We start from the raw sequence: 18,195 nt of genomic DNA, 5'->3' as shown, positions 1-18,195 counted from the left end.
AAGCTCCTGTGTGAGAATTTCTTTTCCTTTCTCCTCGGGATATTTAAATTACGGCTTTTGATTAAAAGTAAGATACCGCAGGTCCTGAATTAATCAGACGTGCCGACTGGAACTTTTCCAAACTCCTTTGGCTTTGCTTAATGTATCCATCTGGTAACAGGGCCATAGGAAGCATTTGGAAAGGGGAGGGTAAACCTTGGAACTTGGTGTGTTGTACGTTCAAGCAGACGTTAAGACAGATTTGTGACCAGCAGCCGGAGCAAGAGCGAGACATGCACTTGTCCCTCAAACTATTCTATTGTTTGGATTCTTTCTCTTCTTCTGGGGTTCTAAAAGCAGGAATGGTGTTTGGCTGTGGCTGTGGAGTCTATGGAGCGTTCCGCTGCTGGAGCTGTCCGTGGTGCTGAAATCACTCTGCCCTGAGAGTCTCTTGTGTTCATTTATCTTTTAAATCTAGAAAAATGCAGCTTGCACTTGTTTTTTGGACATTGTGTATCATTTCTATGACCAAACACCCCCTCCCACTTAAAAAAAAAAAAAAAAAAAAGAAAAGAAAAAAAGTAAATAACCTCATTGTCACTCTAATCACATCCCCCGTTAGTCAAGCGTAATTCACGTCTGCAGGCTGCATTTGCGGCTGATGACTAAAATAAATCTGTGAGTTAAATGCCTCTGACTTGCCTGGCAGTAATTATCAAACCTCAGAGGAAATCATATGTCAAGTGTCAGCCGGCGAAAGAAAGCCGCAGGATCGTAAACCAAGCCGTGTTTAATTCTGCTGACAGTCGTCGTCGCGGGGGCAGAGGACTCACAGGTGAATCTGATCGTGTGTGAGTTTATACCTGAGAAGAAGGACCCCCCCCCCCCCCCCCCCGCCCCCCCCTCTTCCTTTAAGTCTGTCAGAATTAATCATAGCACCCTTCTCTTGATACAGTCACTGTCCCTCCTCCACTCATATCCAATCCATCTCAGTCTGGTTGCATCTCCAAGACACTGAGCTTGACTGTCCCTCCGACGTTCTCATTCCTGATCCATCCTGCTCACTCCAGAAAGAGAAACTCAGCACTCCCCCAGCTCTGCCTTGTCCAATGGATGTGGTACCGCCGCTTTTTCCCAGTATCCACCTATGGTATTGCAGAAAAACAAAATGCCACAGAGAGCATATTTCCGATAGGCCGCAATGTAAAACAGTTGACAGGATGCCTCCAACCTGAAACATGCTTCGCAATAAATCTTTCCTTTGCGTATTTTTAAGTTGTAGACTTTTAGTCTTTCCACAAATTTTCTAAACACCGGAAAATCCCCCCAAAATACTTTATTTCGAATGAGACGTCATGGCTTCCTTTCTGCTGCGTTTTGCCTCGTGCTGATTACCTGATGCATTTTGATGCATGATGTGAGTTGCAGAGGCATGATGGAAAGTGACGGTACTCATTAAGATGGTTGACTTCAACGTTCGTTCGTCCGTTGTTGCTGCTGGAAACTTCTGCAGCCTGCACTGAATAACGACTGCAGTTGGCACAGAGGCACCTGTGCAGAAGCCAATGAAGAAAGAAGAAGAGGAACTCACTCAACATTGAAATCACCATCAACGTAAACAAGTTGGTGGTGATGGGGGTGGTGGCGAGGTGGGGCCGGGTGAATGCTTTTAGTGGTTATTAGCGCAGATTGATCAGAACAAAATTATTAATTAGAAGTCATTAGAGTGCTGTGTCACTCTGTGAGCGTCTGCTTCAAGGCGTTGCTCACATCAAAGCGCTCCTCACTTTCTCGCACGATAAAAGAGAATTATCATCTGGGATCCGAGAGACATTTCACTAATGTGAAAGGCTTTGCGTCAACTTGTGTGATGTTCTCGCCGTTTTCCAACCCAGAAGACATTAATTAGTTGGCTGAGATAGACGCTAAAGACCAACAGTTTTTTCCCCCTCTTCTTGTTTGCGAAATGCTTTATCGCTGTTTTCAAAGGTTCCATTAGCAGATCTTTATTTCTCCATGTGAGAATTAAGAATGAATTGTCACACCAAAAAAAAAAACAACTCCCAAGTTCTCTAGAAAACAGGACGCAGCTTCTTACTGAAACTGATGCCTCTGAATCATTGGACCTTCCCATTTCTTTTGTTTTCAGCCTCAGGCAATTAATTATCCAACAGCTTTGTGCCGAGCAGGTTTAGAGGCAAATAAGTGAGGCTTTTGCTACACTTTGTGACATCACAAGGGGCTTCTCTGCAGAACTGTGCATTTGGATTTGGAGCAAGCAGGGAAAAGTAAACAATGGACTGTCTGCTGACAGGACAGAGGTCCATGTTATTGACAGAAGAGAAAATGTGTTGTACAGCCTCTCCTCTTGCTGAAAGAAAGTTCTTCCAGTTTCCTTCAAAGAAGGTGAGACTGCAAATAAATAGCATGCACAGTCAGCACTGGAAGAGGTGCAGATGCTGGGTGTTGCCAGACAACATGAAAAGAGTGACTTGTGTTTGTTCTTTGTATACATCCAACACATCCAAAACATCACCTGCTGCTAAGTGCGGGCCGGCGTGCTCAGAGAAGAATCAGAGTCACAGCTGCACATCCAGAGAAGAGCAGAGTCTGACCTCCGTGTCACCGTCACCGTCACCACACACCTGCATCTCAACATCAGAGGCCTCTGAGAGCAGAACAGTGCTTCATTGTTGACCGTGGTGGGGGTGGGGGTTTAAAGGAGAAGCCTTCTGTAGAACTCTCATGATCTCAGGAGGGAAATCAGGCTGTTCAATTCGTATGTAAGAGAAAAACAAAGCATTCTGTGATGCAGTCCAGGCACCGTTGTGAGAATGTTGTCCAGAGCAGCAGCAGCAGCAGGTGTGGTGGTGGAAAGTGCCTTGAGGTTTCTGACCAGGCTGCAACAGCAGAAGTTGCCTTCTTTGCCGATGAGTCAATGTTTGCATTTCAAGTTCAAGATTTTAAGTAATTCAGCAACAACTACAATCTATTTTTTTTTTTTTTTTTTTTTTTCCTTCACAGCAAATGGCAGCGAGCTCTTAATTGGCAGCGTCCGCTACGAGGACACCGGCGCCTACACCTGCATCGCCAAGAACGAGGTGGGAGTGGACGAAGACATCTCATCGCTGTTTGTGGAAGACTCGGCCAAGAAGACACGTAAGCTCCCAAAAATGTCCAACATCGTGTTTGTGCACATCTTTTAAAGTGAAGAGAAGTGAACAGATAGTTCATGGAAATGTTTTCCATCAAGAAGATTAGGTAGGTAGGTAGGTAGGTAGGTAGGTAGATAGATAGATAGATAGATAGATAGATAGATAGATAGATAGATAGATAGATAGATCTCCAACCAGAAGGCTTGTCTGCATTTGTCTCATGTTAATTGAACCTTCTCTCCTGTGTCTTCTTTCCCATTTCCTGTCAACTCTTGACGCAGTTGCAAACATCCTGTGGCGCGAAGAAGGTAACACGACAAGAACTGAGAAAAATTCAGAGTGCATGTGTGCCCTTGTGTCTGTGAAAACACCGTCTTTGAGGAGGCCTGCAACTGGATATCTACACTCTGCAGGATGTTTTTCTTTTAGTCGTTCAATTCGGAAGAATCACAAAGTTTGTTTTCTCTGCGGTAAAACGTCCTTGAATCCTGTTTTTTTTTTTTTTTTAATTCCTTTGTTGCCGTGCCGTCTAATCTGTTTTTTGATTGTTGTTTTTTTGATCCCCCAGACAGCGAACATACAAACACACACAAGAGAATTTATTCAAACTAAAGCAGAGGAACAATATGGAAGCTGTCAGAGAAACAACTTTGTGGTTCCAAGCTATATACAAAAAGACCCACACAACTTCCGCCAGCTGACTCTGTTTTATGTAAATCCACTTGAGGCTCACCAGAAACGCACAAAAGTTTGAGTGCAACCAGCTGAATCACGTTAAAATTTCGAAAGAAGAACATCACATTCAAGCTGACGGTAGTTGGAGTTTTGTCACAAAAAGTATTTAACACTTACCTGCATGTAAAAGCATGACAGTTTGTGCATGAAAACACAAAAAACAGCAGGTGAACACTACTCAGCACTGACATTACAAATTTCCTGACAGAAAAGTAAACCGACAAACACAGTAATTCACAGCTGTTATTCAGCAGCTGCCACACTGAGGTGAATTCAGAGTCTTTTCATGTGACAATCAGCCCTAAAATTGCCACGTTTGGCTTCAGAAGCTCCACCCTCGTCTGCTCAACTTGCTGCTCTATAGGAGCTACTGATCATTTAGCTGCACTAGCACCAGTCTGCGGTCACTGTTAACTGGCCGGCAGGCGGGCTTTTGCCGATAGTACAAGGTGTTAACAGCTTTGTTATGTAGACTGCTGTACTTCTAATTTGATTCCTCTACTACAAGATGCTATGGATTAGCTGCTGACACGGCCCTTTTTTCCCTTCCCCCGGCTTTGTAAAAATGCTCGGCAGCGACGCACAGCCTATTACCCACCATCACCACTGGCCGCCAACAGGCCTCTTGCTGCATTTCCTGCACAACTGCACATCATAAACATCAGGCAGCTGGATTTTTTGCATCTCGTTTTTAAGCGCGCCCTGTTTGGAAGCAGGCATGTTTGTTGAAGTGTGTGTTTCTTTCTTCCTCTCCTCCCTCAGGGTTGAGCGTGGGGAACATGTTCTACGTGTTCTCTGACGAGGGCATCACCGTGCTGCAGCCCAGCGAGTGCGAGATACGCCGGCACATGAAGCGCTCGGAGAGGATTGTCGCCACCTACGTGAGTTGGTCGTATTTCCCTTCACACGCATGATGCCGATGCCGATGAAGTCCGGGGAAGGCAGCGAGAAGTTTGACGATAGATAGATAGATAGATAGATAGATAGATAGATAGACAGATAGATAGATAGATAGATAGATCCTTTGTTAATCTCCTTCAGGGATATTCACTTATCCTGTAGCTCACAGGTCATGCTAGACAGTAAACATAAAGGAACATACACAAGTACAGATAACACCAGGAACCACATCTGAAACATGAAGAATGGAAGAAATAACAATGATAACAAGCGCGTGTTCGTGAACTGCTGAGCCAGCCAACGCCTTTAGAATTGAGCTATGTGCGGGGCTGAGGGATGTCTGCTCGGCTTGGATTAAAAGTGATGTGCACTCGCACAGTGACAACGCCCCATTCAAGAGCGACGGCAGCTCGGCCCATCCGTCTTCCTCTGGCTGAGGATTCTTTGCCGCTTTAAAGAGTAAATTGCCACTGAAGCGAAAAAACAAAAAGCCCTCCCACTCTCCTCCCCCGCTTCTCTGTTATCGCGATGGGAACCTCACCTCACTAAATGTAATGGGATTACTCGTGTCCATTAGTGGCTAGTCGGCGCCGCGGCACTATAGACTGGGAACTGCAGACCTCCAGGCTTTTAATCCACTGCACCGCATCCTTCTGCCCCCAACAAGCGGCGAGGCTTTGGATGGGGGCGGATGTGGGGATGGAGGGGGGTTCCTTGTTCTTCAGAGAGAAGTGGGTTTTACAGGAGCTGGTAATTGTGTTAGTGGTCAATACAAACTCGATAAGTCGAGCGTCGGCCAGTTCCTGCTGCAAACAGCATGTTTTTTTTTCTGCTTGGGTTGTGTGAAGAGGAGGAGGAATCGCATTGAGTTAACGGCTGTGTGTGTGTGTGTGTGTGTGTGTCTGTGTGTCTGTGTGTGTGTTCCTGCAACATGGTTTTGTGAATACCGGAGCTCACACTGCAAACAGAAACACTAAGAACATCTCAGCCGCTCTTCACTTTTTCCTGGCAACTCCGCTGTTGCATTGCAGGGTGAGGGCTGTAGCTCAGAGAGGCGCCGCCGGGGTCAGGCTGTGCAAAAGAATGAAAAATGGATGTAAAGTCAGCGTGCGTGTGCACTCGTGCGGGGGTGATTACATACATCCGGCTCCTGCGGCGTAGGGCAGAACTGGCACTTTGCAGGATAACCTGAGGTTAAACTCCTGGAGTGGTAGTAGTGCAGAAGCGGTCCAGCAGTTGCGGAGAACTATCTCCATAGAAACACGGCCGGACGGCTCCCCTGGTGGGAGGCAGGTTTGCACGATGCGTCAACGTGAGTCAACGCGCACGAGAAGCAACGCAGGATGGACCCGCTGGTCTCTGGGGGGGTTCGACGAGAGGTCAAAGAGTTACTGTCGGCGAGGTGAATCCGAGAAGAACGCAGCACAGTTTTGCCGAGGCCCTGGCATCACCCTCTTTCTCTTCTCCTCAGGACGAGATGTGCCCCAAGGGCGAGGGGGTGCTGCCCCAGCGCTGCGTGTGGTCCTCAGCCGTCAACGTCAGAGACAAGTACATCTACGCTGCCCAGCCGCTCCTGAATCGGCTGCTGGTCGTCGACATCCAGGCGCAGAAGGTGGTGCAGGTGGGTGGAGTCGGTGACGCGGGCGTGCGGCGCCAACGCTGGCCGCACTTTCATGATGTCAGGGGAAAAGAGATCTCCTGAATGATGTATCATCCAGCGGGGATGCAGGGGGGGGGTGTCACATGAGCAGGCTTGGAAGTGATGCTAACAGCTGGAACGTCTGGCAGAGGAGAAAAGCCAAAATTGGATAAAGTGGGAGGATTAAATCCAGAAGTTTGGAGCGGCGCAGCAAACAAATCACATCTGATTTGTGATTGAGCCCACATTTGCAAAAAGTAATTTGCCTCACAGAGGTTTTCATTGTAGGCTGATGCACTGCACGCACACTCACACTCACACACCCGATGAGGACCAGAGGCAGCTGTAGGGAACCGGTTGAGGATCTTGTAGCTCCACCTTTCCTCAGTCTTCCGCCTTTGTCCAAGCGGAGAGATAATAGGTGGAGTCGGAGACGTCGAGGAGCCCAGTGCATCATGGGAAATAACCAAGCTGTCTCGGCCTTTGGCAGAATGACTGTGGAACAGCCCCGGCTTCACCGTGAATCGGACGCTGCTCCAAAGCACAGAGGACTTTGACACGAAAAGAAAAAAAACATTCTGTGTCTGGTGCATTTAGAATATAATGCAAATATGTAAAATCCTACACATGAACCTGCCACTTTACTTAACAGGTTTCCTGAAAGTCAAACGGCACGAGGTGAGTTAGCCTCCGATGCCTAGAGGACCACATGCAGGGCGAGATAAATCAAAGGCACACTCAGAAACAATATGTTGGCCAGCTGGGCGCTGACTGTCTCGCCATTCGTCTTGCCTGCAGCCGCTGTTTAGAGACCGAACCCCTCGAGGGTTCTCCACAGGGTCGGCATCATTTATAGTCAGGTGCAGGATGAGAAGAAATGAGACTCCAGGAAAGAGGGGGGATGGAGGGGGCGTGGAGATAAGTGAAAGTCTTCACTGGGAGAACAAGAGGGACGGCGAATTGAGCCGGCGGCAGAGCAAAGGGAGGGTGGGGGGTGGTGGGGTGGAAGAAAAATGCAATTATAAACCTGCAACCAGACCTTGGTATCAGTTCCAAGATGCTGCAGCTGAAGGCTGGACTGTAATTTCTGTCTTTCATCAAGAATAAGAGAAAATAATGAAATGAAGCGTGCTGGAGTTGTGTGACCTCCATCTCCTGCACTCTGGCTCCCAGTCGACCCTCTCCGGCCTCCGCAGAAAGGTTAATGCATCCTTCTTTTGGTCTTTTTTCACTCTGTTGTTGCAGAGTTCTTTTCTTCTTCTTTTTTGTCTTAAAACAAGCTATAATTACAGTTTCCTTTCATGCTGACCTTTGGAAGGTATAGTGGCGAGAGTGACGATTGTACTCGCCACTGAATAGAAGAAGAAGAGAAGAGAAAATTCAGCTTTTTGTTGTGTCACACTGCTGCATTTATAAGTCAGTTAAATGTGGCGAGACACAGCGATGTGGAATCAGAAAAAAAAAAAACACTACACTTCAGCTGCCATCTCAAATAAAAATAGAATCTTCTAAAATCATTTTTACTTGGTTTTGCATCATTCTGTCCATTTTCAACTCTAAACCCAGTTCTGCTCGTGGGTCGTGGAAAAATGATCTCATTCAAACGACACAGCTCATGTTGTTTCATATAGTTCATGTTTCTCATGCGTGTCTCTTTTTCTCTTTTGCCAAACTTTGTGGTTTTCCTTTGTGAATATGCACTTCAACAATGACCACAGTGGGAGTCTGTGTATATATACAGGAAAAGGTGTTCAGCCCCCCTTGAGAGGGCAACATCATCTCACTGGCCTCCATCTCTTATCTTACCTTGGAAAAGGAAGAAAAACTCCAGGGAGGGAAACGTGTATGAATCTAATCATTAGATTCTCTTTTTATTCAACGGTATAAAAACTTTGTCCGAATGCTGTTTCAACCACTGCTGTTGTTCTTCTTGTAAGATTGAATCTTGAGCTCAGACTTTGTCTCCTTCACTCACCTACTGCAGCTAAACTTTGTCGTTTGCCTCTGCGACATGCGTTAACGGCAACAAACAAAGCACAGTATAACTCAACAACTACATTTCCCAGAGCCTGTAGAGTCAGAAAGCTGCTAATTGGTCTTCCATCCTTCCTGCAACAGGCCGCTGGCTGCAGTCCGCTTTAAAATTCCCCCCGTCAACCTACCATGACCTTATCTTAACCTTTAGTGCTATTATGTGGGACAGCAAGTGCATGCCAATCCAACACACACGCACGCACACACACACACACCCACATTCACAGATGCTGACTTGGCACCAGGCTGACCAGGGCCAAGCGGAGGTGCAGGTCCTGCCATTACTGAACACACAGCTCCCGGTCTCGCCCGGCCCGGGGTGAGTGAGTGTGTCAGCACCTCCGCGTGTCACGAGTGGCCCGGCGGCGGCGTAATGGATTGTGTTATTGTTTGGTGTGGACGTTGCTAGAGCAGCAACAGTAGCAGCAGTAGCAGCAGCACCAGCAGCTCTGCCCCTCCTCCCCTCGCTCTGCTCTTCTACCTGCTGTGAGCCTCAGACTCGCTGCACCGTGAACGCCACAGTCGATTAAAATTGGGAAACCGCCTGTTCAGAGCCGCCACTCCAAACTCCCTCCCGCAAACACTTTCAAACAAATTGAATAAAACACGTTTGCAATCAAGCCGGCAGCTTTCAGGTTTCACTTCATTGAAAGTAAGACGGCGCCGTGTGTTTAACCGGCTGAATGCTGGTCTCCATACAGATGACTGTGTCCAGCAGGGGGCGTCAGGCTGTTAATCGTGCGTCATTTCAAGGATCGCAGTTCACCAAGTTGAAAATTCTTCATTACTGATCAAAGGTTTTCACCCCCCAATGTCCTCCAGGCCATTGCCACCGACCCATACCCAGTCAAGATGCTCTACGACAAGTCACATGACCAGGTGTGGGTGCTGATGTGGGGCGACATGGACAGGACACATCCCACCCTTCAGGTAAGCGTATCTTGCCTGTTTTTGTGTCCGTGTCCAGACTGTTTGGGTGAAGTGTTGCGTCACCGAGTCACCGAGAGAAGCCGCAGACTCCTGGTGGGGATTCAGAGGCAAACGTGGTGAATTAAGGCTGAAAACTGAATAGTATAATACTGAATACTTGAAAACCCTTAATCTGGGCTGATCAAATGTCAATTGTGTGTGAACATGGACAAAACTAAGGAATTACAAGTTGTTTGAAAACCCAGGTAAACGTGGAGAAAATTGCAGCAATTTCACCTGCGGGAAGAAAAAGAATCCAAAATGGAAAAACTCTTTTGAAGGTTAACTGATGTGTGTTTGCATAAAAAACCTGTTGCTGCTTGAAAATTTGAAATTATCGTCTACTTTTGCTGGCCGTTTATTCACTGATGCTAATTTCCTGCTCGAGGGCGCATCTTTTATTATTTAGCCACAAAAAATGTAACAGTGCAATAAAAAATAACGAAATAAATAATCAAATTGAACAGAATAAGTGTGGGCGAGACGGCGGCTGATCTATGTACGTCTCAGAGTGTTTACCGAGCGACTCGCAGCTGCGGCTGGAGTCACCGGCGTGTTCCGGCGAGCGTCCCCGCCGGACTGCTCTCTCACAAATGAGAAATGACGGCAGGTGTGGCTGCGTTTCATCCTCCTCAGAGTTCCGGGAGTGGGAGTGAGGGGGGTGGGGGTGGTGGAGGGTGAGGGGGGTTTGGTCTGGGCGGGGGGGGGATACAAAAGATTAAAAAAAAGGAAAAGGAGATCAGGGAATTTCAAGAGGTGAGGGTTCCCGTACGAAGAGGAGGGGGAGGGATGATGCAGTGTGTGTGTGTGTGTGTGTGTGTGTGTGTGTGTGTGTGTGTGTGTGTCTCCAGCTGTAATCTCTGTAATGGATACAAACATGTTTATTGTGGCGCTCTGCCCCGCCGGAGGGAAGCGTCCCATTATAATCATCCGAGGCGCGTTGTGCTCTTCGTGCTCCGTCTCTTCAGTTTCTCTGCCGTCTTTTCATTGCGCCGCCCGCCGAGGGGTTGATGCTCTCCGGCTCACCAGCCTGCCGAGGATCTCTGGAGTGCAGCGGCTCCTGTTGTGGTCGCTGGGACACTTGTGTCGTTGGTTCTGAGCAGCAGCTGGCCCCATTGTCCTATGGTTTTTGTCTTGGACTCCTAAAGATATAAAATATATCTGTGGTATTGATATATAAGATGTTAAGCCCTCTGTTTGCAGCCTCCCTGCAGAAGGTCTCTGGCCAGAACAGATCAATTGTTGTACCTGACAAGACAAACTGATTAAGTGTTGCCACTGACCTAGGGAGAGCTATCAGTACCCTTTGTGACATCACAAAGGGCTGATTTCCAGCAATAATACACACGCTCAAATTGGTTCAATAGGTTTTGCATCAGATTGGCCCTTAAAAAAGTCTTTGATCAAGGAGGTCAAACAGCTGCTGCGCGCCTTTTCCTTCTTACATAGCTGAACAAAAGATATAGGTGACTTCCATTTTGTGAGTGTTCTTTTGTTTCCCGTCTCCAGGTTTTATTAGAATTTTTCCTCTGAGAATGTGTGACGGCTGATGTGTTTTTTGTTGGGGGTTTTTTTCATATTCTTTACGCTCTGGCACCAACAGTCTGAGTGGTGTGCGAGTGAGTTTTAACAGCTTCCCGCCGAGTTATAGTCACGACAGCCAACCAGGCTCCGTGTCTGTGCATTCATTCCCCCCTCGCTTCCATCTCCGGCCTGGCGGAGCCGAGCGGAGCGTAGGTGTGCTAGCGATTGGAATTTATGAGTCGCCGGCGTAGTCGGCAAGGTGCGCGCACACGCACGGCGTTTACGCTGGATAAACTTCATCCGAGGCTGTAATGATGAAATGAAGCAGAAAATTCCACCAGCACACAGACAAAATTATTTTCCCCTCCTGTAATTTAAAACAATCAGAATGCAGAGTGACGCTCTGCACCGTAATCTCCCTCCGTTTCTGCGGCTCCTGTCTGAGTTTGCACAAATCCATTTGTTTACTGCCTCCCCCCCCCCCCCCCTTCCAGTTTCTTTCATTCCCCCCTCATTCTGCAGTCGTTTCAGGAGTAATGAATAATTAGAGAGCTGAGCGCGAATCGCTCATAAATGCAATTGTGGGGAAACTGCATAATGGATGTGAGTCCACGTGGATCACACCACAAATGACAGGTCTGATAATGTCATTACCATTTGCACTGAAAGTAATTGACCTGTTCGGCAGCCCAGGGGTTTGGGGCGGGGGGGGCTTTGCATCACAGAGGCACCGCCTCACTCTGGAGATCATACACGTGTATAAGTGTGTTTGTGTGTATCCTGGTGTTAATTTGTGTGCTGGCAGCACATTGTGGGTGTGTGTACGTGAGAGCGAGAGCGAGAGCGAGAGAGACACATCATGCGCGACGTGTCTAAGGAGCCAAAATTTCCTGATGGCTCAATATCTCTGTATAAATATCAGACGGGGGCGTGACTGTCAATTCATTAGAGGAGACAAATAGCGGAGCAGCGGCAGGCTGTGGGAGAGATGTGGCCTGTCAGCAGCGTCAGTCCACAACATGCACACAAACACACCGGGATCCACTTCCCATCTATTTTTTTTTAAATTTTTCTCCAAGCTTCTCCAATTACAGTCAAGATTTATGATATAAAATCACACCGGAAATAATCTGAGATCTTTACGTTAAGTGCTAAATTTGTAAACCTCTTTATGGAAATCCTGCTTGCTCAATCAGTGGAAGTTCTCTCAACTTCCAAACTTTGGTCCTGGTAGCTGCTCTGGGAAGTGTTTTTCAGTGTTTGTTTGTTTGTTTGTTTTTTGGGGGAACATCAATCTTGGTCCTCCACGACCAGAAAGTGGGTGAGAACAAGGTTCACAAAGGGATCTTTGGCTTCCTGATGAAACCTCAGAATGCAGCTAAAAATGCCCCTTTACCTCGACAGCTGAACTTAATTTGACCTTCGATAAACTTCTGAACGCACACAAACTGTTTCAGTAGTTTCTGCACAACGCGCTGCCAAGCTCTATATGATTAGCCTGTGAAAATCGCAAAGTGTCTGATCCATTCCTGGTGCTTCACCGACAGTTCATGTTGAAACATCGGGCTGTTCACCCTCTGACATCGTGTGACCGAGGCGACGCCAAATTAAAAGGTCACATTACATGTTTGAGTTGAGATGAGTGCCCGCTGCCCACTTCTCGTGAAATTGTCCAACTTTCATGATGTAATGCCACTGTGGTATGAACTTTTCACATTCTGCATAAATTTCTCCCCAAACTCAGGTATCCTGAACTTTTCGGTTTTATACACCGCAAAACACCCGTAATTAAAACGCTCTTGCATGCAAAATATCACCTAATAGAACAAGTAACTAACGTTAACTATAATTAAGTGAGTGGATTTTTTTTTTTTTTTTTTTTTTTTGCCGAGATAAAATTTGCATTAATGCAGCTGCAACATTATACAGTCAATGTGGCTTTTAAAAGCATGTGCTCAGGCTCCGTGTCAAGCAGAGGCCAGAGGATTTATTATTACACACTTAATTCTCCCTCAGGTGCAAAACCGACATGTAGGGTTTGGACAGTATGTAAAAAAAAATTAAAAAAAAGTCTCTTTCTCTGTCGCCGCACTACACACGGGGCTTTATTAAAGCACCCCGAGGGATTCACTGGCAAAAAGACACTTTTGAGGAATTCCATTTTTTTTAATTTGGAAGTAGGCAGCTCGACGGGAGCGAGAGCGAGAGAGAGAGAGAGAAGCTGAGGGAAAAGCGATTTAAGTCATCGTGGGATTGAACGCAGTGTTGAAAAGCGAGAGCTACTCATTCAGAACCAAATCCTCCCTCAGGTATCGAGGCAGTGGCGGCGGAGGAAGAGGGGAAAACTCCACTGGGTCTTGTCGCCAAGTGTCTGCTTATGAAATCCGAGGATGAGCGATGACAAAGTGGTGCCGGTGGCGTCGAGCTGATAGCACCTGGAGGCCACAGCAGCTGGCCAATCATACGCCAGAGATATTAGGGCCGAATCTCATTAGATCTGGTGTGGTACTCAACCAGTAATGCACTGATTCCCCCGAGTGGCAGCAGCCGGAGACGAGACGAGGTCGTGTTGTGATCAGAGCCGATGATACAGAGGATACGCAGAGGGAATTTAGTAAAAATAAAAAGCTATTTTTAGTAGGGCTGGGCAAGTTAACGCGTTATTATCTCGTTAACCCATTTATTTATAAACGCCGACAATTATTTTATCGCGCATTTTTATTGCTCACGTGCTGTAGGAGCCGTGAGTAGGGATGGGCGATATATCGGCGTTTGCGTTGGGTTTTTTTCGAGTGCGGTTTCAAATATATGCAGTTCCAATCCCAAAAGATGGAGCTGAATTCTTTTATATTTTTTATCGTCACTTTTATCGCAATAAATGCCAGAAATTATTGTGATAAAACTTTTAGTCCATATCGCCCATCCCTAGCCGTGAGTTTCTAATGTTTAAATTTTTGAGCGCACTTCTTTAACACCTGGGTAGGGATTGTGTGTGTCACTGTGGGTTGTAGCCACAACGCTATTTAATGACATTCACCTTAGCGCCTCGGATGGCTTGGCGTGGTGGGGTGAGCGTCGGAGGTCATTGTGATAAAGAATAAAGTAAATAAAAAAGAACCTCGAAGCAAGACTGGATTTATCTTTGCATGTGCGTCAACAATTACTCCTTTGCTTAGCCCACCGCGGCTTATTTATTTATCGATTGCCAGTTAGCTGAAACACGTGCTTTTATTTTGTAAAAGTGAGTTGCTGGCTTCTGCGGAACCAGAAAAGAAAAGACTTTGTTTTTATGGTAGAACATTAAACTAAAAGTGCCCTATACACTTCTTTTAAATTCATTTTTGGATTTTGCGTATACATTGCGATTAATCATGATTAATCAGGGAAATCATGCAATTAATTGCGATTAAAATTAAAGTTAGATTTTAGCAGATTTAGAGGAATTTATGTCTGCTCTTTGGAAGAGTTTCCTCACATGACTCAGAAATATACAGTACATATATATATATATATATATATATATATATATATATATATATATATATATATATATACATATATATATATATATATATATATATATACATATATATATGTCCATATGTATATGTATGTATATACTTGTACTGCGGCGCAACACCTCTCAGACAACAACCATCACTTCTTGATCAGGGGCCTGGATTATAAAAAAGAGCTAGGAACGCAGTGCCGGATATATCAAGGTGTCACCTGGACGAGCTCAAACAAACACAATCATTCATTTTGTACAGCAAAGTTGGCATTTACACTCACGGTATTTCGCTCTGCCGGCAGACTGGGGTAATAATATTTTGGGTCTTGCTGGATGCACTAAATGTCTTTGCATTTATGATTTGCAATTCTGTTATATATCGACTGATAATGCATGCAGGTCCTCATAAATAAAGATTCATAAAGAAAATGTTCTGGCTTTCATTTGATTTCAGTATTTCACTAGACTTTTAAAGAGGGTCTATAACAACAAAGGTTTTGTATTGTAACATTCAGATTGAATAAGAGTTCAAGAATTGGCTTCAAAACGCTGAGAAGATTTACAGACAACTGCAGTGGAAAAAAAGATGCATTTGCTAAAAAGCCAACATTGTCAATCTTCTTTCTCAAACATTTGCCTGTTTCATGCAACACAAACTTACGAATAAAGTGGCGTAATCTGACCAACGATGGCTCTTCCATACTGTGTTATGTTTGCCACCCTGCTCGCCCAGGCCCTGGAGGAAATGCTAAGATCTTTGTTAACTTCCATCCAAGGACGTCAATGTCAGCTTCTACTCTCTGTCGTCCGCAGGTGATTCCTCAGGCCAGTGTGGGCGAAGTGCATCACGCCGTCCGAACGACTTTCCAGAGAGTCAGCGACTTCTTCATCCCTCCCACCAACCTGATCATCACTCACGTGAGGTAACTCACCAGGCTTCAAATAGCACCCCACGCCGCGTCGCTGGCTGTTGATCCGTCCTGGCCGCCCTTCTGGAAAATGTAAATGAGGACTGAGGCCACTGGCCAAAAATCTAATCCAGGGGCACTCAAACACAAATCGTAAAGAGCCACAGAGAATTTTTTCAATGAGTCGAAGGTCAGTTTTTTGGGGTCATTCAGGTCACATGCGATCATACTATGATGTAATTTTCATTCAAAATGACAACAAAAATACAAACTAAAATAAAATTGAATTTAACAATTGTCATTTCCGTTTTGACATAAATTAAAACAGATGTGAGTATTAAGAATATTTTTCGTTTTAAATATAAACACAAAGAACCACAAAGAAGGAGGGAAGAAAGAAACGCTCCAGCCGATCATTCTGGAACCACGGGAATCACAAATGGGCGGCTGCCTATTGAGGACCACTGATCTAGGCAGATTATTAGGAGCACAAAGGAAGGATGGAAGGCAAGGGGCAGCTTCTGATGTGTAACTCTGTGAGCCAACACCAGCTTTTGTTCCCCTCTTAATTCTGAGGCCCGAACCTGACCTGGTGTGACCTCGTCTCTTCTAGGTTCGCCTTCGTCTTTCTCAAAAACGAGCCGGCTGTGCACAAGATCGACCTGGAGACCTTCCACCGCGTCAAGACCATCAGCTTGAAGAACTACAGCTGCGTCCCAGTCAGCATGGCCTACACCCACTTGAGCGGCTTCTACTTTGTGCGGTGCCAGGGCAGGAGCCGCCTACAGGCTCCGCCCCAGCTCCTCATCGACAGCGTGACCGACGCCGTCGTCGGCCCCAACCTGAACGTCACAGGGCAGCCGTTCGTGTCGCCGGACGGCCGCTACGTGGTCACGCCGAACCCGGAGAGCTCCAGGCTGGTGGTACAGACGGTGTCCTTCCAGGGGGAGCTCTCTCTGAACCAGGAACTGGACCAGCCCATCGCTGTCTCAGATCTGGCCTTCCAGCCGTCCTTCGTCCAGCCCAACCAGCACGTGGTGGTGGCCACCTCGTGCTCCGGCACGGACCTGCTCTTTGCCGATCTGTCCACGGGCCACACCGAGGTTCTGCAGGACCTCAAGGAGCCGCTGACCAAGCGCGCTTGGCCCTGGGGGGGACCCAACAGGGTGGTGGTCTCCGGCGGGCTCTTCGGACAGTACCTGGTGACGCCGGCGGCCGAGTCCCTCTTTGTCCTCAACGGCAAACAGAGGACGACGCACTGCGAGGTGTCAGACATCAAGAGAGGCAACACAGTCGTCTGGGTGGGCGAGGTATGAGTTCAGAGGCGGGGTGAAGGTGTTGGATGGGGGTGTGGTGGGGGGGCAGGAAGGGTCAGGCCAAATTACCTATGAGAAAGATTTATGTGAAGATAAGTTGTGGACTCGAGCCTGGGACTGAGAGGAGGGACCCACGTCTGGGTTTCTCGTAACAAAAGTACACATAAAAAAATAAAAAATAAAGATTTAGAGTATTTGAGAACAACATTAAGAAGAAAACCCTGTTGTGATATTCCTACTGGGAGAAAGTGTCAATGCCGTTCAGTGCAACAGTGATCTTTGTGCACTTAACTAATACAGAATTGTACATTATTGCACTTCCTTCCATGTTATCACAGTAAATAGGAACCTGAGGAGGGGGAGGGGTATTAACCAACTACGAACTATGCACAATGCTCACTTTTTTTAGAGTAAAAAGCTTTCCGATTTTATTTCCCTTTCCTTTTCTTTTTCGTTTTTTTGGGGTCTCTTTGTTCGTTTGACTCAACGATGTTTGTCGTAATCACGAGTGCTGCATTTAATCACCACAGACTGTCCGTTTGTCCCGTCCGCCTTTAGTGTGTACGTACGTACGTGTGTTTTTAAAAATGCAACCGACGAGTCCGTCTCCTCGCCTTTGTCATGGTATCGTACTGTATCCTGCCTCCCAGAGCTTTTCTGCCCCGCCCCCCTGTCACGCAGATGCACAGGTTGGCTTGATATGCACATACTGCTTGCCCCGCCCACCCGCCCCCAACATCAATCCAAAGAGCCTGATTGGTCCATCAGCCTCCGATCGTGGATGCTCTGGCGTAGAGCCGGAAAAATGAGCGCTACTATCCGACCCTTCACTCCCTCTGTCGTCACTCTGTTCCAAAGCCCGAAAAATGACGCTCTAAAGATTCCCTCAGGGGTAAATATGGCAGGTTTACGCTGAGGCGTTTCCAAAAGTGGCATCGACTCCGCCTCCCGATTGGCTGCGAGCGTTTGTATGCTATCCTTATCCTGAGCCGTGTGCTGACTGATCTTGTCTCATGGTCATTGTTCAGTTTTTGAGTCATACTATTCATTTATTTTTCTCCCGTCTCTTAACCGCTCACCCACACACACATCTCTCAATAGCCAGCTGTCTAATTTAGACAGTAGGAAAACGTTTCGCCAACATTTAATGCTTTCAGTCAAAAGAAAAAAATGTTTTTAAAATTCATCCTGTCCACATTTTTATAATGTGCCGCATGTATAAGAAATATACACGTGTTAAAAAAAAAAAGACCATTGTATGTTGAGCAGTTACCAAACAAGCACCAGCAACTCTTTCCTCTCCATGGTTAAACTGCATCATCCTCAGCGTTGCATTTGCCATTCAGTGCACCACTCAGTCTTAAACTATGGCAATAAATGTCCACAAATACATTTGTTATGTTTGGCTCCCCACATTTGACCAAACGTTCTCTAATTTAAAACTATTTTTACTGAAGATTGATCCAAATTTAATTACTGTTTGTTTGGAGAAAAGTTTTTTTTTACTACATCTTCAGAATTCTTC

At 46.3% G+C, this 18,195-nt stretch overlaps 1 protein-coding gene across 1 annotated transcript in view; it reads left to right on the top strand.

Moving 5' to 3' along the window:
* fstl4 (follistatin-like 4) overlaps positions 1-17,754 on the top strand; it is a 128,065-nt gene extending 110,311 nt beyond the window's left edge. Inside the window, exons 10-16 of the mRNA XM_076032115.1 lie at positions 3,004-3,138; positions 3,416-3,442; positions 4,632-4,750; positions 6,241-6,390; positions 9,265-9,372; positions 15,260-15,369; positions 15,968-17,754. Of these exons, the coding sequence (XP_075888230.1) occupies positions 3,004-3,138; positions 3,416-3,442; positions 4,632-4,750; positions 6,241-6,390; positions 9,265-9,372; positions 15,260-15,369; positions 15,968-16,670 (1,352 nt within the window). The 3' untranslated portion in view covers positions 16,671-17,754. The remainder of the gene's footprint in view (positions 1-3,003; positions 3,139-3,415; positions 3,443-4,631; positions 4,751-6,240; positions 6,391-9,264; positions 9,373-15,259; positions 15,370-15,967) is intronic.
* The last annotated feature ends 441 nt before the right edge of the window (positions 17,755-18,195 follow it).

This window comes from Nelusetta ayraudi, unplaced genomic scaffold (genome assembly GCF_046127955.1).
Source record: "Nelusetta ayraudi isolate G7.1 ecotype Tasmania unplaced genomic scaffold, CSIRO-AGI_Nayr_v1 ptg000033l, whole genome shotgun sequence".
NCBI classification, from domain to species: Eukaryota; Metazoa; Chordata; class Actinopteri; order Tetraodontiformes; family Monacanthidae; genus Nelusetta; species Nelusetta ayraudi.
Note: the sequence above shows the minus strand (reverse complement) of the source record. Positions and strands in the feature narration are given on the sequence as shown.